The sequence below is a fragment of the Bufo bufo genome, chromosome 3 (assembly GCF_905171765.1).
Source record: "Bufo bufo chromosome 3, aBufBuf1.1, whole genome shotgun sequence".
Classification (NCBI taxonomy): Eukaryota; Metazoa; Chordata; class Amphibia; order Anura; family Bufonidae; genus Bufo; species Bufo bufo.
The window spans coordinates 8,973,669-9,001,109 of record NC_053391.1 but is presented as its reverse complement, the minus strand read 5'-3'; the positions used below and the strand labels follow the sequence as shown (position 1 = coordinate 9,001,109).

The 27,441-nt window shown below is 44.6% G+C and overlaps 1 protein-coding gene across 1 annotated transcript; it reads right to left on the bottom strand.

Moving 5' to 3' along the window:
• TIGIT (T cell immunoreceptor with Ig and ITIM domains) lies at nt 1-24,426 on the bottom strand. Its single transcript, XM_040422886.1, has 4 exons — nt 24,302-24,426; nt 12,011-12,340; nt 1,544-1,644; nt 1-1,297 (listed from the first exon to the last, which is right to left on the bottom strand). Exons 1-4 carry the CDS (start codon nt 24,360-24,362, stop codon nt 1,142-1,144), a joined length of 648 nt encoding a protein of 215 aa, XP_040278820.1. The 5' UTR covers nt 24,363-24,426; the 3' UTR covers nt 1-1,141.
• Nucleotides 24,427-27,441: the final 3,015 nt, after the last annotated feature.

Here is a 27,441-nt window from a genome sequence, read left to right as displayed (position 1 = left end):
TTACATTTTTTTTTTTTTATTAAAAATCTCCACCAGATATTAATTCATCAGAAATTTGGGAATCGCACTCTGCATTCTGCGAAATCTGGTCCTTATACCCATTGTCTGGTAATCGAGGTGCAAACCTTTCCTGGCTCCTGTCATTTGCATTTGTGCATTACACTAGTCTACATTGTCTTTGACCTCAGCCCTGTTCCTGGTAGTCGTGATGCTTCCTGACTTCTGATCTTGGCTATGTCCCTGACCTTCCTTCTGTACGCTCTCTCAAATATTTCACCTGGCACCGACGGTGGTCCTGCACTCGTGTATGAAGCCTCCTGCCTTCCTGATTACAAACCCCAGCTAAGTTCCTGATCTTGCTGTTGTCTCAGCACCACAGTCGGCAATCCGAGACTGTTCTGGCCTGGGATTGTGACCTGGTGATTGCCTGCAGCGAAGTCCAGATCCTTCTACAGAAGTCAAAGCACATATCTTTCACTCTACATCTCGGTTTAGTCAGTGCCGCAAAGTCCAATGACAAATCTTCCTGGTTTGCAAACCACGACAGGTCCATTTTGCATAATAGTTGCACAAACAGCAGGTAGGTTGGGAGTCAGGAGTACCCCAGCAGCCATAGAAAATGCTATCAGATCAATTGCATCTTTATGTTCCTCTAGTCATGCTGTTATTCAGCGGACCTCAGTGTAATCCAGAATATAAGCTTAGAAGGCTAAATTGACTACGCAATTAAAGGGTATCTCAATTTGAAAGTAGATTATGGAGCACAGCTGGGACTTCCTGTAGAAGTGACTACTTCTGCACTCCACTGACTTGTATGAAGCTATAGGAGATAGTGGTCCATCATTCTGTGACTACCTCAGCTCATATGGTGTCAATGCAAAACAGCAGTACTCGCCCTTCTCTAGACATGCCCTTCAAATCATACCTATTCTAGATAGAACTGCAGTGATCTCCAACCTGAGGCTCTCCAGCTGTCATGAAGCCACATCTCCCATCATGCCCTGGACATTGTAGTTTAGAGAGCCTCAGGTTGGAGACACTTGTTTATGACTGTACCCAGATAGTCATGAAGGATGGTTTATTATTTAACATATGTTGCACATGTGCAGCCTCCTGACGCTGAGGAGACACTACCAGCGGCTCACATGCTGTACAGGATGACATTGAAGTATTCATTGGCCGCATTCTCTTCTATGTCACTTGCCGCTGTGACCGCGGCTGGATTCTGTGTACTTGAACCCGAGGGTTTTGCTCCTGATAGGTTGACATTGGAGTAGGACGGCCGAGATTTCTTCTTCTAAAAGAAAAATGAATAAAAAAATGAAATATATGATAATAGTGATAATGCTCCGGAGCACGACTATCGCCCATTTGATGATTCAGCTGCCCGGCTCCGGATCACGACTATCGCCCATTTGGACCAGGATCGAGTCTCTGGCTTCATCTGCACAGCTGAGGTCACAGAAGATAACCCTATATACATATACATGCTGCCGGCACAACATCTCCCTCCACCTGCTCTGTGATGATTGCCGTGTCTCACCTTGTAATAGAAACTCCCCGCACCTATAACGACGATGACAAGAAGTCCCCCGAGTCCACAGCCGATCCACAAGTAATATCCAGGTGTCCAAGTGTCCTCAGCTGGGGAGACAGAAAATACCACAAAACATCATATATTAGGGCGCAAACTAAATATTGCTGTATCTGATCTCACCTGTGTGATACTGTCTACTGAGCAGTGTATCTAATCTTATCCTGTGTGATACTGTCTGCTGAGCTGTGTATCTAATCCTATCCTGTGTGATACTGTCTGCTGAGCCGTGTATCTAATCCTATCCTGTGTGATACTGTCTGCTGAGCTGTGTATCTAATCCCATCCTGTGTGATACTGTCTGCTGAGCTGTGTATCTAATCCTATCCTGTGTGATACTGTCTGCTGAGCTGTGTATCTAATCCTATCCTGTGTGATACAGTCTCCTGAGCTGTGTATCTAATCCTATCCTGTGTGATACTGTCTGCTGAGCTGTGTATCTAATCCTATCCTGTGTGATACTGTCTGCTGAGCTGTGTATCTAATCCTATCCTGTGTGATACTGACTACTGAGCAGTGGATCTAATCCTCTCCTGTGTGATACTGTCTGCTGAGCTGTGTATCTAATCCTGCCCTGTGTGATACAGTCTGCTGAGCTGTGTATCTAATCCTATCCTGTGTGATACAGTCTGCTGAGCTGTGTATCTAATCCTATCCTGTGTGATACAGTCTGCTGAGCTGTGTATCTAATCCTATCCTGTGTGATACTGCCTGCTGAGCTGTGTATCTAATCCTATCCTGTGTGATACTGTCTGCTGAGCTGTGTATCTAATCCTGTGTGATACTGTCTGCTGAGCTGTGTATCTAATCCTATCATGTGTGATACTGTCTGCTGAGCTGTGTATCTAATTCTATCATGTGTGATACAGTCTGCTGAGCTGTGTATCTAATCCTTTCCTGTGTGATACTGTCTGCTGAGCTGTGTATCTAATCCTATCATGTGTGATACTGCCTGCTGAGCTGTGTATCTAATCCTATCCTGTGTGATACTGTCTGCTGAGCTGGGTATCTAATCCTATCCTGTGTGATACTGTCTACTGAGCTGTGTATCTAATCCTATCCTGTGTGATACTGACTGCTGAGCTGTGTATCTAATCCTATCCTCTGTGATACTGTCTGCTGAGCTGTGTATCTAATCCTCTCCTGTGTGATACTGTCTGCTGAGCTGTGTATCTAATAATATCCTGTGTGATACTGTCTGCTGAGCTGTGTATCTAATCCTACCCTGTGTGATACTGTCTACTGAGCAGTGTATCTAATCCTATCCTGTGTGATACTGTCTGCTGAGCTGTGTATCTAATCCTATCCTGTGTGATACAGTCTCCTGAGCTGTGTATCTAATCCTATCCTGTGTGATACTGTCTGCTGAGCTGTGTATCTAATCCTATCCTGTGTGATACTGTCTGCTGAGCTGTGTATCTAATCCTATCCTGTGTGATACTGACTACTGAGCAGTGGATCTAATCCTCTCCTGTGTGATACTGTCTGCTGAGCTGTGTATCTAATCCTATCCTGTGTGATACAGTCTGCTGAGCTGTGTATCTAATCCTTTCCTGTGTGATACTGTCTGCTGAGCTGTGTATCTAATCCTATCATGTGTGATACAGTCTGCTGAGCTGTGTATCTAATCCTTTCCTGTGTGATACTGTCTGCTGAGCTGTGTATCTAATCCTATCATGTGTGATACTGCCTGCTGAGCTGTGTATCTAATCCTATCCTGTGTGATACTGTCTGCTGAGCTGGGTATCTAATCCTATCCTGTGTGATACTGTCTACTGAGCTGTGTATCTAATCCTATCCTGTGTGATACTGACTGCTGAGCTGTGTATCTAATCCTATCCTCTGTGATACTGTCTGCTGAGCTGTGTATCTAATCCTCTCCTGTGTGATACTGTCTGCTGAGCTGTGTATCTAATAATATCCTGTGTGATACTGTCTGCTGAGCTGTGTATCTAATCCTACCCTGTGTGATACTGTCTGCTGAGCTGTGTATCTAATCCTATCCTGTGTGATACTGTCTGCTGAGCCGTGTATCTAATCCTATCATGTGTGATACAGTCTGCTGAGCTGTGGATCTAATCCTATCCTGTGTGATACTCTCTGCTGAGCTGTGTATCTAATCCTATACTGTGTGATACTGTCTGCTATGTATCTAATCCTATCCTGTGTGATACTGTCTGTTGAGCTGTGTATCTAATCCTATCATGTTTGATACTGTCTGCTGAGCTGTGTATCTAATCCTATCCTGTGTGATACTGTCTGCTGAGCTGTGTATCTAATCCTATCCTGTGTGATACTGTCTGCTGAGCTGTGTATCTAATCCTATCATGTGTGATACTGTCTGCTGAGCTGCTGTATCTAATCCTATCCTGTGTGATACTGTCTGCTGAGCTGTGTATCTAATCCTATCCTGTGTGATACTGTCTGCTGAGCTGTGTATCTAATCCTATCCTGTGTGATACAGTCTCCTGAGCTGTGTATCTAATCCTATCCTGTGTGATACTGTCTGCTGAGCTGTGTATCTAATCCTATCCTGTGTGATACTGTCTGCTGAGCTGTGTATCTAATCCTATCCTGTGTGATACAGTCTGCTGAGCTGTGTATCTAATCCTGCCCTGTGTGATACAGTCTGCTGAGCTGTGTATCTAATCCTATCCTGTGTGATACAGTCTGCTGAGCTGTGTATCTAATCCTATCCTGTGTGATACAGTCTGCTGAGCTGTGTATCTAATCCTATCCTGTGTGATACTGCCTGCTGAGCTGTGTATCTAATCCTATCCTGTGTGATACTGTCTGCTGAGCTGTGTATCTAATCCTATCATGTGTGATACTGTCTGCTGAGCTGTGTATCTAATTCTATCATGTGTGATACAGTCTGCTGAGCTGTGTATCTAATCCTTTCCTGTGTGATACTGTCTGCTGAGCTGTGTATTTAATCCTATCATGTGTGATACTGCCTGCTGAGCTGTGTATCTAATCCTATCCTGTGTGATACTGTCTGCTGAGCTGGGTATCTAATCCTATCCTGTGTGATACTGTCTACTGAGCTGTGTATCTAATCCTATCCTGTGTGATACTGACTGCTGAGCTGTGTATCTAATCCTATCCTCTGTGATACTGTCTGCTGAGCTGTGTATCTAATCCTCTCCTGTGTGATGCTGTCTGCTGAGCTGTGTATCTAATAATATCCTGTGTGATACTGTCTGCTGAGCTGTGTATCTAATCCTACCCTGTGTGATACTGTCTGCTGAGCCGTGTATCTAATCCTATCATGTGTGATACTGTCTGCAGAGCTGTGTATCTAATCCTATCCTGTGTGATACTGTCTGCTGAGCTGTGTATCTAATCCTATCCTGTGTGATACTGTCTGCTGAGCTGTGGATCTAATCCTACCCTGTGTGATACTGTCTGCTGAGCTGTGTATCTAATCCTATCCTGTGTGATACTCTCTGCTGAGCTGTGTATCTAATCCTATACTGTGTGATACTGTCTGCTATGTATCTAATCCTATCCTGTGTGATACTGTCTGTTGAGCTGTGTATCTAATCCTATCATGTTTGATACTGTCTGCTGAGCTGTGTATCTAATCCTATCCTGTGTGATACTGTCTGCTGAGCTGTGTATCTAATCCTATCCTGTGTGATACTGTCTGCTGAGCTGTGTATCTAATCCTATCCTGTGTGATACTGTCTGCTGAGCTGTGTATCTAATCCTATCATGTGTGATACTGTCTGCTGAGCTGCTGTATCTAATCCTATCCTGTGTGATACTGTCTGCTGAGCTGTGTATCTAATCCTATCCTGTGTGATACTGTCTGCTGAGCTGTGTATCTAATCCTATCCTGTGTGATACAGTCTCCTGAGCTGTGTATCTAATCCTATCCTGTGTGATACTGTCTGCTGAGCTGTGTATCTAATCCTATCCTGTGTGATACTGTCTGCTGAGCTGTGTATCTAATCCTATCCTGTGTGATACAGTCTGCTGAGCTGTGTATCTAATCCTGCCCTGTGTGATACAGTCTGCTGAGCTGTGTATCTAATCCTATCCTGTGTGATACAGTCTGCTGAGCTGTGTATCTAATCCTATCCTGTGTGATACAGTCTGCTGAGCTGTGTATCTAATCCTATCCTGTGTGATACTGCCTGCTGAGCTGTGTATCTAATCCTATCCTGTGTGATACTGTCTGCTGAGCTGTGTATCTAATCCTATCATGTGTGATACTGTCTGCTGAGCTGTGTATCTAATTCTATCATGTGTGATACAGTCTGCTGAGCTGTGTATCTAATCCTTTCCTGTGTGATACTGTCTGCTGAGCTGTGTATTTAATCCTATCATGTGTGATACTGCCTGCTGAGCTGTGTATCTAATCCTATCCTGTGTGATACTGTCTGCTGAGCTGGGTATCTAATCCTATCCTGTGTGATACTGTCTACTGAGCTGTGTATCTAATCCTATCCTGTGTGATACTGACTGCTGAGCTGTGTATCTAATCCTATCCTCTGTGATACTGTCTGCTGAGCTGTGTATCTAATCCTCTCCTGTGTGATGCTGTCTGCTGAGCTGTGTATCTAATAATATCCTGTGTGATACTGTCTGCTGAGCTGTGTATCTAATCCTACCCTGTGTGATACTGTCTGCTGAGCCGTGTATCTAATCCTATCATGTGTGATACTGTCTGCAGAGCTGTGTATCTAATCCTACCCTGTGTTATACTGTCTGCTGAGCTGTGGATCTAATCCTACCCTGTGTGATACTGTCTGCTGAGCTGTGTATCTAATCCTATCCTGTGTGATACTCTCTGCTGAGCTGTGTATCTAATCCTATACTGTGTGATACTGTCTGCTATGTATCTAATCCTATCCTGTGTGATACTGTCTGTTGAGCTGTGTATCTAATCCTATCATGTTTGATACTGTCTGCTGAGCTGTGTATCTAATCCTATCCTGTGTGATACTGTCTGCTGAGCTGTGTATCTAATCCTATCCTGTGTGATACTGTCTGCTGAGCTGTGTATCTAATCCTATCATGTGTGATACTGTCTGCTGAGCTGCTGTATCTAATCCTATCCTGTGTAATACTGTCTGCTGAGCTGTGTATCTAATCCTATCCTGTGTGATACTGTCTGCTGATCTGCTGTATCTAATCCTATCCTGTGTGATACTGTCTGCTGAGCTGCTGTATCTAATCCTATCCTGTGTGATACTGTCTGCTGAGCTGTGTATCTAATCCTATCCTGTGTGATACTGTCTGCTGAGCTGTGTATCTAATCCTATCCTGTGTGATACTGTCTGCTGAGCTGCTGTATCTAATCCTATCCTGTGTGATACTGTCTGCTGAGCTGTGTATCTAATCCTATCCTGTGTGATACTGTCTGCTGAGCTGTGTATCTAATCCTATCCTGTGTGATACTGTCTGATGAGCTGTGTATCTAATCCTATCCTGTGTGATACTGTCTGCTGAGCCGTGTATCTAATCCTGTCCTGTGTGATACTGTCTGCTGAGCTGTGTATCTAATCCTGTCCTGTGTAATCACTGCTGATTATGTATTGCTGTCCTGAGGAATTAGGTACTGCGGCAGGGGGATGGGATCGATGTCTCCCTGCCCCGCCATTACCTCTGGTAGGCTCAAGGCCCAGTCAGAGGCTGGCACAGGTGGCACAATGACGTAATCATCATCTCGCCACTTGATCAAAGCAGCGTACGGCTCAGGATACAGGTCAGAAGAGGCCTGCACCGCATCACTGACAGTGTAGGTATCTGCATTTATTATGCATATGATTTGGGGCCTCTACTGGGGCATTATAGTGACATTGGGGGTGGGGAGAGCACCATGGGGCCATCTACTGGTGGTTGTAAGGGGACATTGGGGGGGGAGCACTATGGGGGGCATCTACTAGGGGGACTATGGGAACATTGGGGGTGGGGAGAGCAGTATGGGGCCATCTACTGGGGGTACCATGGGGGTGAGCACTATGGTGACATTGCGGGGGGATAGCACTATGGAGCCATCTACTGGGAATATTATGGTGACTTTGGGGGGATAGGACTATGGGGGGGTGGATAGCACTATGGGACTATCTACTGGGGGCACTATGAGGCCATCAATTTAGAGTACTATGGTGACATTGTGGGGGAGAGCACTATGGGGCCATCTATTGAGAATATTATGGTGACTTTTGGGGGATACCACTATGGGGGCATCTACTGGGGGAACTATAGGGACATTGTGGGGGATAGCACTATGGGGTCATTATGGGGAGAGAGCACTATGGGTATATTGTGGGGGGAGGGCACTCTACTGGGGGTACTATGGGACATTGTGAGGGAGTACTATGGGGCCATCTACTGGTGCACTATGGGTACATTGTGGGGGATTAGCACTATAGGGCCATCTACTGGGGGTACTATGGGGACATTGTGGGGGATTAGCACTATAGGGCCATCTACTGGGGGTACTATGGGGACATTGTGGGGGGATAGCAATACAGTGCATTCAGAAAGTCGTCACCCCCTCTCAGTGACACTGTCCTCACTTTTTGTTCTCTCACTCCTTGTGCTGTCAGTTCCCCTATTATTCTGCACTTGATCCCCCATAATGAGAAAGTGAGAAATCTTCACTAATTTACTGAAAAGGAAAAACTAATATAAGTCTTCAATCGGGACATAAGTCTTCAGCCCTTTTACTCGGGACATAAGTCTTCAGCCCCTTTACTCGGGACATAAGTCTTCAGCCCCTTTACTCGGGACATAAGTCTTCAGCCCCTTTACTAGGAACATAAGTCTTCAGCCCCTTTACTCGGGACATAAGTCTTCAGCCCCTTTACTCGGGACATAAGTCTTCAGCCCCTTTTACTCGGGACATAAGTCTTCAGCCCCTTTACTCGGGACATAATGATTCCAGCCTCCAGTCTTCTTGGAGATGATGCTGCAAGGTTTGCACATCTGGATTTGGGGATTTTCGGCCATTCTTCTCTGCAGATCCTCTCCAGCTCTGTTAGGTTGGATGGGGGCCGTCGTGGACAGATATCTTCAGGGCTCTCCAGAGATGTTCCATTGGGCTCCGGGCTCTGGTTGGGCCACTCAAGGACATTCACAGTGTTGTCCCTAACCCGCTCCTGTGTTGTCTTGGCCGTGTGCTTAGGGTCATTGTCTTGGTCCAGAGCTCTGGATCAGGTTCTCATTAAGAATATCTCTGTACTTTGCTCCATTCATCTTTCCCTCCACCCTGACCGATCTCCCAGTCCCCCCAGCATGATGCTGCCACCACCATGCTTCACTGTAGGGATGGTATTGGGCAGGTGATGAGCGGTGCCTGGTTTTCTCCAGACATGAGCCATAGAATTGAGGCTAAAACGTTCCATCTTGGTTCCATCAGAGCAGAGAATCTTGAGGGGAGATTTATCAAACTGGTGTAAAGAAGAACTGGCTTAGTTGCCCATTGCAACCAGATTCCACCTTTCATTTTCCAAAGGAGCTGAAAAATGACAGGTGAGATCTGATTGGTTGCTATGGACAACTAAGCCAGTTCTACTTTACACCAGTTTGATAAATCTCCTCCCTTGTTTCTCACAGTCTGAGGTCTTTTAGGTGCTTTTCTACAAACTCCAGGTGCTTTCATGTGAGGAGAGGCTTCTTTCTGGTTACTCTTCCATAAAGCCCAGGTTGGTGGAGGCTGCAGTGATGGTCGACCTTCTGAACGTTTCTCCCATCTGCACAAAGGATCTTTGGAGCTCAGTCAGAGTGACCATTGGGTTCTCGTTGTTCTAAATTTCCTCCATTTAAGAATTATGGAGGCCACTGTGCTCCTGGGAACTTTTAGTGCAGCAGAAATTGTTTTGTCCCCTTCTCCAGATCTGAGCCTCCACACAATCCTGTCTCTGAGCTCCATAGGCAGTTCTTTCCTCCTCATGGCTTGGTTCTTCTCATTATGGGGTACTGAGTACAGATTGATGGGACCATTACATATTCTGGCACTATGGAGTGCATTAAAAATACTGGGGGCACTATGCTGGCATTATTATTATTGGGCACAATATTGAGGTCATTGTAACTAATGGGGGCACTGGGGGAGCATTATTGCAATTGGGTGGTAGTATTTGAACTAAATCTGAGTATATTACAATATTTTATTTGGGGCCCCACTTAAAATTTTGTCCAGGGTCAGATATTGTCTAAAACTAGCCCTTCTGTCTGCTGAGCTGTGTATCTAATCCTATCCTGTGTGATACTGTCTGCTGAGCTGTGTATCTAATCCTATACTGTGTGATACTGTCTGCTGAGCTGTGTATCTAATCCTATCCAGTGTGATACTGTCTGCTGAGCTGTGTATCTAATCCTATCCTGTGTGATACTGTCTGCTGAGCTGCTGTATCTAATCCTATCCTGTGTGATGCTGTGTATCTAATCCTATCCCGTGTGATACTGTCTGCTGAGCTGTGTATCTAATCCTATCCTGTGTGATACTGTCTGCTGAGCTGTGTATCTAATCCTATCCTGTGTGATACTGTCTGCTGAGCTGTGTATCTAATCCTATCCTGTGTGATACTGTCTGCTGAGCTGCTGTATCTAATCCTATCCTGTGTGATACTGCCTGCTGAGCTGTGTATCTAATCCTATCCTGTGTGATACTGCCTGCTGAGCTGTGTATCTAATCCTATCCTGTGTGATACTGTCTGCTGAGCTGTGTATCTAATCCTATACTGTGTGATACTGCATGCTGAGCTGTGTATCTAATCCTATCCTGTGTGATGCTGTGTATCTAATCCTATCCCGTGTGATACTGTCTGCTGAGCTGTGTATCTAATCCTATCCTGTGTGATACTGTCTGCTGAGCTGTGTATCTAATCCTATCCTGTGTGATACTGTCTGCTGAGCTGTGTATCTAATCCTATCCTGTGTGATACTGCATGCTGAGCTGTGTATCTAATCCTATCCTGTGTGATGCTGTGTATCTAATCCTATCCCGTGTGATACTGTCTGCTGAGCTGTGTATCTAATCCTATCCTGTGTGATACTGTCTGCTGAGCTGTGTATCTAATCCTATCCTGTGTGATATTGTCTGCTGAGCTGTGTATCTAATCCTATCCTGTGTGATACTGTCTGCTGAGCTGTGTATCTAATCCTATCCTGTGTGATACTGTCTGCTGAGCTGTGTATCTAATCCTATCCTGTGTGATACTGTCTGCTGAGCTGTGTATCTAATCCTATCCTGTGTGATACTGTCTGCTGAGCTGTGTATCTAATCCTATCCTGTGTGATACTGTCTGCTGAGCTGTGTATCTAATCCTATCCTGTTTGATACTGTCTGCTGAGCTGTGTATCTAATCCTATCCTGTGTGATACTGCCTGCTGAGCTGTGTATCTAATCCTATCCTGTGTGATACTGTCTGCTGAGCTGTGTATCTAATCCTGTCCTGTGTGATACTGTCTGCTGGGCTGCTGTATCTAATTCTATCCTGTGTGATACTGTCTGCTGGGCTGCTGTATCTAATTCTATCCTGTGTGATACTGTCTGCTGAGCTGTGTATCTAATCCTATCCTGTGTGATACTGTCTGCTGAGCCGTGTATCTAATCCTATCCTGTGTGATACTGTCTGCTGAGCTGTGTATCTAATCCTCTCCTGTGTGATACAGTCTGCTGAGCTGTGTATCTAATCCTATCCTGTGTGATACTGCCTGCTGAGCTGTGTATCTAATCCTATCCTGTGTGATACTGTCTGCTGAGCTGTGTATCTAATCCTATCCTGTGTGATACTGTCTGCTGAGCTGTGTATCTAATCCTATCCTGTGTGATACTGTCTGCTGAGCTGTGTATCTAATCCTATCCTGTGTGATACTGTCTGCTGAGCTGTGTATCTAATCCTATCCTGTGTGATACTGTCTGCTGAGCTGTGTATCTAATCCTATCCTATATGATACTGTCTGCTGAGCTGTGTATCTATTCCTATCCTATATGATACTGTCTGCTGAGCTGTGTATCTAATCCTATCCTGTGTGATACTGTCTGCTGAGCTGTGTATCTAATCCTATCCTGTGTGATACTGTCTGCTGAGCTGTGTATCTAATCCTATCCTGTGTGATACTGTCTGCTGAGCTGTGTATCTAATCCTATCCTGTGTGATACTGTCTGCTGAGCTCTGTATCTAATCCTGTCCTGTGTGATACTGTCTGCTGAGCTGTGTATCTAATCCTATCCTGTGTGATACTGTCTGCTGAGCTGTGTATCTAATCCTATCCTGTGTGATACTGTCTGCTGAGCTCTGTATCTAATCCTGTCCTGTGTGATACAGTCTGCTGAGCTGTGTATCTAATCCTATCCCGTGTGATACTGTCTGCTGAGGTGTGTATCTAATCCTATCCTGTGTCCTACAGTCTGCTGGGGTCGCTGTATCTAATCCTATGACATGTGATTCTTACATATGACCTGCAGGTAGATCTTCCCGGTGAAGCTGCCTTGTGGGAAGGTGTTGTAGACGCAGCAGTAGTGTCCACTGTCGTTCCTGTTGACCCCTGAGACGGTTATCCCATAATCCTTTGCTAGGGAGACGCGGTGGGAGAACTCCGCTAACACCATTCCTTCTGTGTCAGGCTGATTGACATGAAACGCGATGTGCACGTCATTGCAGAAGTTCCAGTTGACCTGAATGACTTTGGTGTCCTGTATGAGGAGATGACACCCCAGGGTGACGGTGCTGCCGACTGTAGCTGTAATATTCTGACCTATCACGAATGTTTTCCTCGTGGCACCTAGAGGGGTAACGAAAGGCATTTATTATGACATGTGACTTGTGCTCATATGTAAGTGCCCTCCTGGTGTCACACCACCACTCGACTACCTGTGGGCATGACCTCAAATCCAGGTACTGCTGCACCAGAGACTGCCTTCCTGCAGGGCACAGACTTGCTATAAACCTCCCCTCATCAAATACAAGTCTAGGTGCTGTGTCCCACTGTAAGACAGTACTCCCCTGAAAAATGTGCTTTTATGTGACTATGCATTTATGGCATAAAAGGAGTTAATAGGCTGTAGCCATGAACACTAGGTGGAGCTGTGTCACCCTCCTCATAGGGGAGGAATTTATATTACAGAGCATTCAGTGCAGAGACAGTGAAAGGAATGAAGATTCAGCCCTGTGTAGGAGAGAAAGCTTAAGACCAACTAAAGTGGAGAAAGAGACAGAGAAAAAAAGAGGTGCGTGTAGAAGCTCTGTGGAGAAAAACTGCTTAAAGAGAAGTTTAACGGCTCAGCAGCACGCCTGTCCAGGAGAATCAAGACAAATTGAAAAAGGCAGAATCTGGATATGTCCACTATACTACCTCCCACTGTGGAAACCTGTAGTACCATTACCTGTGAGTACACCAACCTGTGAAAAAGGTGCAGAACTTAGTTTGACCTTGGGGACTGCCCTGTGGTTGCACAGTGAAAGAGAAGAGCGGCACCTCTACTTTTGGATGCTCAAGTCAGATAGAGAAGTGCAGTGTGAGGAAAATTCCTTTAAAGAAACGTATTGATTAATTAACTACCTTTCCAGCCGTGTAACCTGTGGAAACTGCACACATGGTAAGAACTGCCAGTCCGCGCTTCCCGACAACTGTTCCCAATGTACCGGAACTTGATTTTTCAGTATAGAACTGTTCTACTGTTATCCTGGTGTCATGACTGCCTGCACTGCCTCCGGGGATGCGAGTAAGCGAAAACGTGAAATGCGCGTCGGGGTCTGAACCATACTGGTTGGTATTATTTATTCCATTATATACTCCCTCATGGTTTTGGTATAGGCTGTTTGGCACCAGGCACTTTATAGTTATACTATATGTGGTAGTTTGACCCATTCCCACTATTTGCTTGTATCTCCATCTGGAGTTTATTATATACTGTATTAAAGTTATTTCTTGACCAGTTATATCAGATGTATTTCTTATTGTGGGTATGGAGATTCTACATCAGTACCATACGTTTGGGGGTCTGGACTTTTGATCTATGACGTACCATTGTGGTTCATGTCTTTCCTGTATATGTATGCCTCCATTTTATTATGTATTTATTTTACTTAAGATGTGATTAATAAAATATATATTTTATATCAATTGTTGCTGTCTATAGGTTTTGGGGTGTTTGAGTTCTTTTGGATATGCACCGCACTTACTAATCTGTGGTTGGAGCTATTGCTATTTGTTGTACTAACCACTGTAAGGTAAGTGCTGTAGGGATTTGCTCTGGGAGGCAGGGTAAGTGGACGCAGTACAGAGGCAAGACTGTAGTGTCCCACTAGATAAACGTGGGCACTACACAAGGGTCAATTGGGCCACGTTGTTCTCCACCTCCTGTGGGACAGTGGCAGTGTATGTCACAGTACCTTTTAATGCATTTGTGGCAAAACCAACCTCGCCACTGGGTTTTGGAGAGGCCTGTTTACCAGCCTCTTGCCTCAGGATTATGGCCCATACTAACTTTAAAGGAGCAGACAGACCGGCCGCACAGCTTAAATCTGTATTTGGAATTGTATTTTGTTATGTGAGGGTACCCAGATAGCTAATTTTATTGTATTCGTGTTTTCTCAGTGCCATTCACCTAATCATATGCACTCAGACTTGAGCTATCTGGGGATATGTTAAATGTCTGTGTTTGCTGTGGGGGTGTGACATTGTGTGTTTGGGTGGTGATTCCTGTCCTGTTGTCTCCACATGTGTATTGGCGATTTCCCTTTGTCTTGAGAGATAATTGAATTACTCTTCGGGTGTCTCCAGGGCAGAGAGGAGGAAACCATGATGCATTGTGGGGATGTATTGTGTCTGTGTATCCTGAGTTGCTGCATATCTGTCCTGTGTCACAGTTCTCCTTCTGGTCCCCTAGGGGCGTGTCAACCAGATGGGGACCTGCATAAATACGGGCGGGTAGCCCTCAATAAAGAGTGCCTGTTTTATCCTTCATCATGTTGAGGCTGGTGTTTGGGTAACTGATCGACACTGGGGGATTGCTATACGCTGGGAGATTTGCGATACTCCCCTGGCTATAACTACTAGCTCTTTTAAGAGCTGTTCCTGCTCCCTGGTTAGGAGAGGTTCACCCACTGGAGCCTGGAGCCTTGTCGTAGGTCCAGGGTGGGTAGGAGACGGTGAGACCTCAACCAAGCTTCGGTGGTTCGTGGGGTCTGCAGTGCGTACGGTGTCAAGTGAAGTGCTTGGAGTCCTCGGAAAGCACTAGGAGCATCTATCAACGGAGGTACCCGGTCGGGGTACTAGGAGATCCGTTACAGCATTTTAATATGTATTTATGTGTATTTTCCTGTGATATGTGTAGCAGGCCTATTAGGGTGTAGTTAGGCATCCTAGGCACTAGAGGGAGCTAGGGAACCTCTAGTACAAACCGGATTCCAAAAAAGTTGGGACACTATACAAATTGTGAATAAAAACTGAATGCAATGATGTGGAGGTGCCAACTTTTAATATTTTATTCAGAATAGAACATAAATCACGGAACAAAAGTTTAAACTGAGAAAATTTACCATTTTAAGGGAAAAATATGTTGAATCAGAATTTCATGGTGTCAACAAATCCCCAAAAAGTTGGGACAAGGCCATTTTCACCACTGTGTGGCATCTCCCCTTCTTCTTACAACACTCAACAGACGTCTGGGGACCGAGGAGACCAGTTTCTCAAGTTTAGAAATAGGAATGCTCTCCCATTCTTGTCTAATACAGGCCTCTAACTGTTCAATCGTCTTGGGCCTTCTTTGTTGCACCTTCCTCTTTATGATGCACCAAATGTTCTCTATAGGTGAAAGATCCGGACTGTAGACTGGCCATTTCAGTACCCGGATCCTTCTCCTACGCAGCCATGATGTTGTGATTGATGCAGAATGTGGTCTGGCATTATCTTGTTGAAAAATGCAGGGTCTTCCCTGAAAGAGATGATGTCTGGATGGGAGCAGATGTTGTTCTAGAACCTGAATATATTTTTCTGCATCGATGGTGCCTTTCCAGACATGCAAGCTGCCCATGCCACACGCACTCATGCAACCCCATACCATCAGAGATGCAGGCTTCTGAACGGAGCGTTGATAACAACTTGGGTTGTCCTTGTCCTCTTTGGTCCGGATGACATGGCGTCCCAGATTTCCAAAAATAACTTCGAATCGTGACTCGTCTGACCACAAAACAATCTTCCATTTTGCCACACTCCATTTTAAATGATCCCTGGCCCAGTGAAAACGCCTGAGCTTGTGGATCTTGCTTAGAAATGGCTTCTTCTTTGCACTGTAGAGTTTCAGCTGGCAACGGCGGATGGCCCGGTGGATTGTGTTCACTGACAATGGTTTCTGGAAGTATTCCTGAGCCCATTCTGTGATTTCCTTTACAGTAGCATTCCTGTTTGTGGTGCAGTGTCGTTTAAGGGGCCCGGAGATCACGGGCATCCAGTATGGTTTTACGGCCTTGACCCTTACGCACAGAGATTGTTCCAGATTCTCTGAATCTTCGGATGATGTTATGCACAGTTGATGATGATAGATGCAAAGTCTTTGCAATTTTTCGCTGGGTAACACCTTTCTGATATTGCTCCACTATCTTTCTGCGCAACATTGTGGGAATTGGTGATCCTCTACCCATCTTGGCTTCTGAGAGACACTGCCACTCTGAGAAGCTCTTTTTATACCCAATCATGTTGCCAGTTGACCTAATTAGTGTTAATTGGTCTTCCAGCTCTTCGTTATGCTCAAATTTACTTTTAACAGCCTCTTATTGCTACTTGTCCCAACTTTTTTGGGATTTGTTGACACCGTGAAAATTGGAATCAACGTATTTTTCCTTTAAAATGATACATTTACTCGGATTAAACGTTTGATCTGTCATCTACGTTCTATTACAAATAAAATATTGACATTTGCCATCTCCACATCATTGCATTCAGTTTTTATTCACAATTTGTTTAGTGTCCCAACTTTTTTGGAATCCGGTTTGTATATATATTTAGACCCAGACAGGGAGGAGCAGTCTAGAGTCTGTGTAGAGTCAGAGGCCAGAAGACACTTTAGCCAGAGTGGGGCTGAGGTGCAGGCTCTGACATGCAACTAGACAGCCCAGGTTTCTAGTTGACACCAGGAGGCTAGCAAGTGTGGATCAGCCTGCCTGAGGATATTGAGCCAGAGTTAGCTCAGAAGATTTGTCACCAGGGGAAGAGTTGCCTCCTGAGAATCTAAGTTCCCACAAGCAGAGCAGAGCCATCATACCAGCTAGACAAGTGAGCTGAAGGGCAGAAGGAGATATACTCAAAGCAAGGCTATATACGAGAGGAAGTTTTCTACCAAGGATAAAGCCAGCATTAGGGCATCCGGGCCTTGGGATAAAGACAGACAGGAGTTCTGAGGAACAGTGTACAGTATTTCTGAGGAGAAGGTACAGCCTGATCTGTAAGTGTTGTTTTTACCCTCTGAGTATCTTGCAAAGAACATTGTTGCCTGCCATTTATGTAAAAGCCTGCTTGTGATGTGATCCTGCTATATGGAACTGAACTTACAAAAGACTGTACAAAGTTATCCGTTTTCCAGTAAAAAAAGTTTGGTTCACCACAACAACGTGTTCCTCACTTATTACTCCTACCACTATCATCAACCGGTGTGCCACCGTTACAGGCACTGGCGTCACGAACCTTAAAGGGACCTTGCCCTAGGCACATTAAACATCTGCAACATCCAGGGCACCTCACCCACCATCAGGTCTGGTCCCTATATACAGAGAGTGCCCCAGAGGACTTCTGTGCCAGCCTCTTCATCACTGCTGTACCCTTGCCCAGGGTCTCCCTACAAACTGTGAGTAACCCTCGTATGCCTATTAACCGTGACCTCACATCGCAATACCCTGCAGGGCTGCGTACTGCAAGACCACGGTAGTAAAGCAATAGTTCAGTGTTTATTCACACAAAAGGAAAAAAGTAAAACAAACACTTTGCAGAGTCCTGGTGTTAATTCACACAGCACAAAGTCCAGAGAACAAAGATGTCACCTGGCAGGCTGATTTGTCCACAGCAGGCTTCAATGGGGTTGTTAAAATTAACAAAAAATCTGCAACAAAAAACATATTTTAAAAAAACGCACAAAAATGCACCAAAACTGCGATAAATAGTGCAGATGTATGTGCGTTCATTATGCGGATTTTCTGCATAAAAATACGCAATCCATGCAGACACCTTTATACTCCTGTGGCCCTGGATGCTGTGGTCACTACTGATCGTGGCATCTGAGGGGTTAAACTGTCAGGATCAGGGTTATCTCCGATCCTGGCAATGAGGCACGATTGCTTGCTGTATAATACAGTGGCGCAGGCACAGAGCCGGAACCCGCAACATACCCTTCACATACCATTGGGATTTCCGATACACTCAGCTCACCACTTATGACCCGAAGTCGTTACAATCACGGTGGCCTGAGCAAAAAGGGAAAGACTCCCTAAAAATACCACAGGCTCTCCTCAGAGTCATTTCTTCTCCAGACTCAGAAATCTAAAGGATATGAAATACCAAACCCTGAACATAAGGAAAAGGAGGAGCCGAACTGCAGTACCGAGAATGGCCACTACACATTGGAGGGCGCTGCAGTGCCCTGTTTAGCATCCCAGTTACCTGAAATTGGTTACCTGTCCTGAGAACAGTTCACCAATACCTATAACCTGGAAATGCCCTTTAAGTCTTGAAGACTTGACTATTGAATTTCTTCATCGCTCCTGTATCGCAGTGTATTATACTTCTGACAGAAATATTAAGATGGCACTTAGACACCCGAAGTGACAAAGTCAATTCCAGCATCCCTGATGGTCTAGGGTAGTGAAAGGGTTAATGTCAATATACATATGGAGAATTAGGAAAGCTGTGTGGTCAAGAGCAGTGAATGGGTTAATGTCAATATACCTAGTAATATAGTACATAAGGCCGAAAAAAGACATTTGTCCATCCAGTTCGGCCTGTCATCCTGCAAGTTGATCCAGAGGAAGGCAAAAAACCCTGTGAGGTAGAAGCCAATTTTCCCCACTTTAGGGGAATAAAAAATTCCTTCCCGACTCCAATCAGGCATCAGAATAACTCCCTGGATCTCTAGTAGCTATAGCCTGTAATATTATTACACTCCAGAAATACATCCAGGCCCCTCCTGAATTCCTGTATTGTACTCACCATCACCACCTCCTCAGGCAGAGAGCTCCATAGTCTCACTGCTCTTACCGTAAAGAATCCTCTTCTATGTTTGTGTACAAACCTTCTTTCCTCCAGACGCAGAGGATGTCCCCTCGTCACAGTCACAGTCCTGGGGATAAATAGATGATGGGAGTGATATCTGTACTGACCCCTGATATATTTATACATAGTAATTAGATCTTCCCTCAGTCGTCTTTTTTCTAACGTGAATAACCCTAATGTTGATAATCTTTCAGGGACCTGTAGTCCACCCATTCCAGTTATTACTTTAGTTGCCCTCCTCTGGACCCTCTCCAGCTCTGCTATGTCTGCCTTGTTCACAGGAGCCCAGAACTGTACACAGTACTCCATGTGTGGTCTGACTAATGATTTGTAAAGTGGTAGGAATATGTTCTCATCACCGCCATCTATGCCCCTTTTGATGCAACCCATTATCTTATTGGTCTTGGCAGCAGCTGCCTGACGCTGGTTTTTGCAGCTTAGTTTGCTGTTTATTAAAATTCCTAGATCCTTTTCCATGTCAGTGTTACCCAGTGTTTTACCATTTAGTATGTACAGGTGACTTGCATTATTCCTTCCCATGTGCATAACTTTACATTTGTCAATGTTAAACCTAATCTGCCACTTATCTTCCCAAGCCTCCAATCTATCCAGATCCATCTGTAGCAGTATACTGTCCTCTGTAGTATATATACAGTATACTGTCCTCTATAGTATATATATACAGTATACTGTCCTCTGTAGTATATATACAGTATACTGTCCTCTGTAGTGTATATACAGTATACTGTCCTCTGTAGTGTATATACAGTATACTGTCTTCTGTAGTATATATATAGTATACTGTCAGCTGTAGTATATATGCAGTATACTGTCCTCTAGTATATATATACAGTATACTGTCCTCTGTAGTATATATATATATATATATACAGTATACTGTCCTCTGTAGTATATATACAGTATACTGTCCTCTAGTATATATATACAGTATACTGTCCTCTGTAGTAGATATATATATATATATACAGTATACTGTCCTCTGTAGTATATATACACACTATACTGTCCTCTGTAGTATATATACAGTATACTGTCCTCTGTAGTAGATATATATATATATATATATACAGTATACTGTCCTCTGTAGTATATATACACACTATACTGTCCTCTGTAGTATATATACAGTATACTGTCCTCTGTAGTATATACAGTATACTGTCCTCTGTAGTATATATACAGTATACTGTCCTCTGTAGTGTATATATACAGTATACTGTCCTCTGTAGTATATATACAGTATACTGTCCTCTGTAGTGTATATATACAGTGTACTGTCCTCTGTAGTGTATATACAGTGTACTGTCCTCTGTAGTGTATATATACAGTGTACTGTCCTCTGTAGTTTATATACAGTATACTGTCCTCTGTAGTGTATATATACAGTATACTGTCCTCTGTAGTATATATACAGTGTACTGTCCTATGTAGTGTATATATACAGTATACTGTCCTCTGTCGTATATATATAGTATACTGTCCTCTGTAGTGTATATACAGTATACTGTCCTCTGTAGTATATATATAGTGTACTGTCCTATGTAGTGTATATATACGGTATACTGTCCTCTGTAGTATATATACAGTATACTGTCCTCTGTAGTGTATATATACAGTGTACTGTCCTCTGTAGTATATATATATATATACAGTACACTGTCCTCTGTAGTATATATACAATATACTGTCCTCTGTAGTATATATACAGTATACTGTCCTCTGTAGTATATATATACACAGTATACTGTCCTCTGTAGTATATATACAGTGTACTGTCCTCTGTAGTATATATATATATATACAATATACTGTCCTCTGTAGTATATATACAATATACTGTCCTCTGTAGTATATATACAGTATACTGTCCTCTGTAGTATATATATACAGTATACTGTCCTCTGTAGTATATATACAGTATGCAGTGTTAATTACTTTACACAGTTTAGTGTAATCTGCGAATTTTTTTATTTTACTACGCAAGACTTCTACAAGATCATTAATAAATATAATGAAGAGGATAGGGCCCAATACTGACCCCTGAGGTACCCCAGTAGTGACAGTGACCCCCCCAGTTCTGACCCATGAGGTACCCAACTAGTGAAAGTGACCCCCCCAGTTCTGACCCCTGAGGTACCCCACTAGTGACAGTGACCCCTCCAGTACTGACCCCTGTGGTACCCCACTAGTGACAGTGACCCCTCCAGTGCTGACCCCTGTGGTACCCCACTAGTGACAGTGACCCAATCTGAGTGTGTACCGTTAATAACCACCCTCGGTTTTCTATCATTGAGCCAGTTACTTACCCACATACAGACATTTTCTCCCAGTCCGAGCATTCTCATTTTATATACTAACCTTTTATGTGGTACAGTGTCAAATGCTTTGGAGAAGTCCATATATACGACATCTATTGATTCGCCACTGTCAAGCCTAGAACTTACCTCCTCATAGAAACTGATTAAATTTGTTTGACATGACCGATCCCTCATGAAGCCATGCTGATATGGCGTTATTTGATTATTTCCGTTGAGATGCTCTAAGATAGCATCTCTCAGAAAACCTTCAAACTGTTTACCCACAACAGATGTTAAACTTACCGGACTATAGGTTCCAAGCTCTGTTTTTGGACCCTTTTTGAATATTGCCACCACATTTGCTATGCGCCAATCCTGTGGGACATTCCCTGTCAGTATAGAGTCCGCAAATATCAGAAATAAGGGTCTGGCTATGACATTACTTAATTCCCTTAGGATACGGGGGTGTATGCCATCTGGTCCTGGCGATTTGTCTATTTTAATCTTTTTAAGTCGCTGATGTACTTCTTCCTGGGTCAGACAGGACACTTTTAAAGGGGAATTTATTTTTACATTCTGCATGTCATCTGACAGTTTATTTTCCTCAGTGAATACATTGGAGACAAAAATATTTAACAGCTTTGCTTTCTCTTCGTCGCTCTCTGCGACTCCCCCCTCATTACTCTTTAAAGGGCCGACACCTTCAGATTTATACTTTTTAACATTTATATAATTGAAGAACATTTTAGGGTTTAGAAGAGTGAGGAATTTAATTCCAGCATCTCTAGTGATCTAGGGCAGTGAAAGGGTTAAAGCCAATATATGTGTCAAATAAGGAGCATTGGGGGATTAATGTAACGGTCGCGTACACACACACACAGGGGGGAGGGAAGTGACCACTGCGCTCCACCCTTACCCCTAGCCCTGCCTACTTGCCTCGCGAGTCCTAATGACAGGGGACAACTGGACGGCAATCCCTAACTTGGAGTAAGTGCAGGGATGACAGACAGACAAACAACAGGACGTGAACGGACCGAGTCAATACCAGGAAAGCTGCAAAGTACAAATGGAGCAAGCAGAGAATTGTCAGGAGAAGCCGGGGTCATAAATACCAGGAGAGCAGAGAAGTACAAGAGGAGTCCTAAGAGAGTAGTCAGGTGGGAGCCGAGGTCACATTACCAGGACGGATGCGCAGTACAAGAGGAGCAGGCAAAAGGATGGTCAAGGAACAGGATCAGGTAAGTATTCAGCAGTCCAACAATTAGCCAGGAACCTAGAAATTAACAGGCAACCTGTAGCCAGCAGGCTGCCTGTATTTATAGTGGGGAGTGAGGGTCATGTGACGTGGCCAGCGTCACATGACCGACAGACCAACCAGTCGAGCACCGAGTGATCAGCTCGGCGCTCAAGGCAGACTTAGGAGCAGGGAGCCACCCAGCTAGTAAAGCTGCCCTGGGAATGAGGTCAAACACAGAACCTCATTCCAAAAGCTAAGCAACAGTTCTGCGGGCAATGGGGGACCGAGTGCACCTTCGGAACCCCGTGACAATTAATATAAATACCAAGTAGCCTAGGGCAAGGAATGTGTTAGGGCTCTTTCACATGAGCGGATCCGCAGTGTGAATGACAGCCAAGCCCCGCTCCGGACAGCAGAGACCCAGAACATTAACATGACTGATGATGCTCTTTGCCTTTCTGTGATCTTTTTGCTACAAAATCACGGTGAGGAGCAGCTACACATAACCCGGAAACCGCACGCCTGTGAGGCGCCATTTTTATACCGGCAATGCGCGCCCAGGCTCCCTGAAGAGGCACGCCCCCTCGATGGACATGAGACCGGGACACATGACCGTAGCGACGCGATCCCAGGAGAGGCACGCCGCGCTTGTGGAACACAGCGCACCAGTAACTGAGACGCATCGCCCGGTCACGTGGGGCAGGAGGGAGCCAGGAGAAGATCAGTGCGCGTTGCCCAGCAGCCCATAGACGCCTGCGGATGTGCGAGCGTCTAAGTCGGGCTGCAGGAGAGAGGGCAATTAGCCACAGCCCTACATAGAGGCTGTTTAATCCTTACACCAATGAATCCTTTTTTAGGATGGTTGCTTTCACCTTATTGGATTACCTCTCCTGATGATATATGATTTAAAACGTGACACGTCGGGAACTATCCTCTAGGGTACAATAGGGATACCGTCCCATTTTAGGGTCAGGAATCCAGACGGGGTCGGAGTACTCTGTAGAGACAGGCAGGGCGTCATTAGCAAAGTCCCTTCCCTACATTCAGGGACAATTAGGGGGATCGGTTTCCTGCCGTGTCGGCACATCGAGGCACTTAGCGACTATACCAAGGCACTTGACAAGACATTCTGAGCCTCAAGACCACGCTCGGGCTGTCCTGTGGGGTACGCCTGAATTTGGTAAGAGCAATCAAATATCTTTTAAATACTATATATGTACATCGTCTACTGTTTGTGGCGCTACTTTTTATTAATTATTAGAAGTAATGGTTATGTTTTAGATCCCTATTTAATATTTTTCCTAAGGGAACTTGCGCTCTTGACTCCGGGAGTATAATTGTCTCTACAAAAGTTATTACATTGTTTCCTTTCTTCATGGTGAGAGGGACATCTTAGGGTCCTCACTGCCTCTGTGACAACTATAGCTACTCCGCTGAAGTCACCTGAGTCTACTCGGCTTTCGTGATACAAGCTCAGCTTTATATTCACCAGATACGAGGAGAGAAAATTATCAGAAATGATCCGAATCTGATAAGAAGCTCTAAAAACATCCGCAGGACAAGAGACCAATGAAAGGTCAAATGTGATGCAAACAGAGGCTACAATGTATCAGTGCATTTAAACTGTATTGGTGCTGTTACAATGTATCAGTGTTTTTACAGTGTATCAGTCTGGAGTCCGGGCTGCTTAGCTCACCAAGGATTTTCTAGACTGGATACAACTTTAACAAACCCTCAGCTGTGAGAAGTAATCACTTCATAAAGGTTTTCATCACCCTTTGGATGTAAACAGCATTCATTACCAGCAAGCAGAGATCTTGGAAATGGTGAAAAACTCAAAATACACCGTGTATTATAAAATTGCCTTGTACAAAGATTTATTTAATTAGCCCCCCCATCCCCTCCATTCCTTTTATAATTAGGACTCACCTGTGATGGGGAGGAGGAAAAAAATCACCCCCAGAGCAAAGTGGCATGGATGAGCGGTCATTGTGTCACAGCGCAGGGGCCCGGGGTCCTCACTCCATGAGATATAATAGAACTGTGGGGGGAAGTGTCTGTGTCCAGCTCATACAGAAGAGGAAACATGTAAAACCACAAGTGCAGGTCTGCGGGGAAGAGGGTGACGTCTACATGGGGTGTGAATAATAATGCAAAGCACAGCCAAGATTCTATGCAGCTCTACATGGAATGGAGCCACCAGCAGAACCGAGGTGCCGAGTCCACCATGGACCTCATCAGGGATTAGTGTTGAGCGAACTTGTGTTTTAAGTTCGGCGTCTAAAGTTCGGGTTATCGAAGTATCCCGTTATGGATTCTAAATTCCGTTATGGTCCGTGGTAGCGGAATCCATAACGCGATACTTCGATAACCTGAACTTTAGACGCCGAACTTAAAACACAAGTTCGCTCAACACTATCAGGGATAGCCACCTCTCAGGGGACCTGTTCTGAGACCGCAGGGTAGATACTGAGAGGGCCCAGTCAGGGGCAAGGCAAAAATGGGATCACAGTTCAGGAGTAAAGCAAAGTTCAAGGGTCAATAGGACGGGTTCATATGCCCCAAAGAGTTTAGGACAAGGGTCAGCAACCTTCAGCGCTCCAACTGAAACTACATCTCTCAGCATTCACTTCTGTGAGAGTTCTGAGAAAAGCAGAGCAAGTGTGCATGCTGAGAGTTGTAGTTTCATAACAGCTGGAGTGCCTGAGGTTGCCTACCCCTAGTTTAGGATAAAGTGCAAATCCTCGTGAAGATCCATGAGGCTGAGCAGCACCCTCACAGATGCCCCAGCAATGGTAACATCTCCCCATTCCTCCAGGTTGAGGTGGACATGACTTCTCCTTGGAGGCTCAGTTCTCGTTCTTGCATTACCATAGTCTTCAGACCTTCCCCAACCTCTAGTCAATAGTCCATACTCTTACTGACCACAGAAGGCTGCCCATGTTTTCTGTATGAAGATGAGGAGAGAGCGGCAAAAGGTCTCCATGACAAAAAATGACACTTAGGATTCCTCTCTGTGTTCACCGCTCTCAGCGATACGTAATAGATGAGCGCGGTGCGATCCTCACTACATGAACAGCTAAAACGTGCATAGACCATTCAAGCTTCACACAACACCCAGTAGGATCAGTCAATAGCAGTTATGCTGCTTGCTGACAGTTTCAGGTGACATAGCATTTTACATATACTGTTGAAAACTAATATACACCCCCCCCATCCAGGAGCCATGGAACCAGGACATGGACACCTGGGATTTACAAGTTCACACGGTGGTTTCTGATTGTTGATCGGTAAAGATGGCCTTGCGGTTCGCCCGGCGGTCGTTTGCGTGTTCGCGATTTGCCGAACATGCGAACATATGGTGATATTCGCGCCCGCCATATTCTTTTACATTGTGAAGAACTTTGACCCATGACACATCCATCAGGTGGTACAGGACAGCCAATTGAGACGTTTCGGCACATGGACACACCCCCTACCCTATAACATAACCTGATCTGGCCGCCATTTTACATTCAGTCTTTTGCCAGTGTAGGGAGAGGTTGCTGTGTGGAGCAGGGACAGACTGTTAGGGACACCAAACGCTGGCTAATAGGGCCACAAAAGTCCTTTTAAGCACTAGTATAGGTGTGCTATCGATAGGTGGGATACACAGAGGGGTGCGATATACCTATAATATACTTTCTAACATAGAAATTATATTATAGTAGATTTGTATTGTGCGGCAGTTGTGTGCGGTTCTGCTGCGATACCGCAGGTATATAAAGGGACAAACACTATTGGAACAACTAATTGCAACTAGTGTAATATACCAGTTGCCCCCCCAAAAAACTTATTAAGGGGTTTGATATACCTGCTTCCAGCAAATAATCATTAAGCGGTTCTATATACCTAGGGGTGGTAGGGGTCGCAGGGGTGGTAGGGGTCGGGCCGGTGCACCAGGTCGGAGCCTAAGTGGAAGTTGGAGAAGGTGCGTGCGATTACATCAAAGGACGCACCAGAGTTGGTTGAGTGGCTCACTCAGCCTTCCGCTTCTGCACCCTCCTCATCCTCTCTATCTGCGCCCTCCTCACTCTCTGCTGTGTGCACCCCCAAAGACACCACCACCACCATATCCCCTCCGCTCGAGTCAGAGGAATTATTTTCCCATAAATTTCCAAACCTTACTGATGCGCACCCATTTTTGGCATCGGATGAGGAAGAGGAGGTAGCAACGGCCGCCACCCAGCGGTCTGACGACAGTACCCAGATCAACCCAAGGAGGGTGTGGCAGGCGCAGCCCTATGAAGTGCCTTTTGCTCTGTGGCATTAGAAGAATTTTGATATCTCTGACTTTTAGTCTAACCAGACTGTCTATTACTCTATAATTCCTCTAGCGCCGTTCTATGAAAACAGTAGGTTTAAAGAGCACACCAAATGCTTGAAATAACTTCTTTATTAACTTTTCTTTATATATAACACTGCCGCCTCCGCAGCAGATAGTCCATGTACATAACACGTGTTGCATAAGATGGTGGTTCAACTGTAGAATCTTGTCATTCAACATAAAATGGTGGATATATTTCTCTCTTGAGTATCTGTACTCTCACTTTAAGTTATTTAAGCACTTTATGATCTCACTGAGAGGTATATCTGAGGTTAACCAATAGTTCACTTGCTCTACTTGGTTTGCAGTTTGCTCTATACACTTGCTTATGATCTGGTATGAGCAGTTCGCATTTGTATGCAATTTGTTTGGATTGTATGATTGTATGGCTCAGTAGTTCGTTTGTATGCAATTGAATTTGAACTTTGTAGTTTGCAATTGGTGGAACTGTAAGTAAACACACATATAACTGGTTCAGTATACAGTTCTAATCACTATACTAACAGTAGGAACATTATATAACTGATTTAAATACCTATTTTGGCCTCTCTGCTTCCATAAAACACAGCTCTTAGTGGAGTGAATGTCTGTTCAGCTTCTCTCCTCTGGTGTAATGATTCTAGCAGCTCATGCTAGGGGAATTTGCCACACAGGCTGTGTGTGAAGCTGGCTGTGATTGGTCAAGACTTCTGCCCAGCAACAA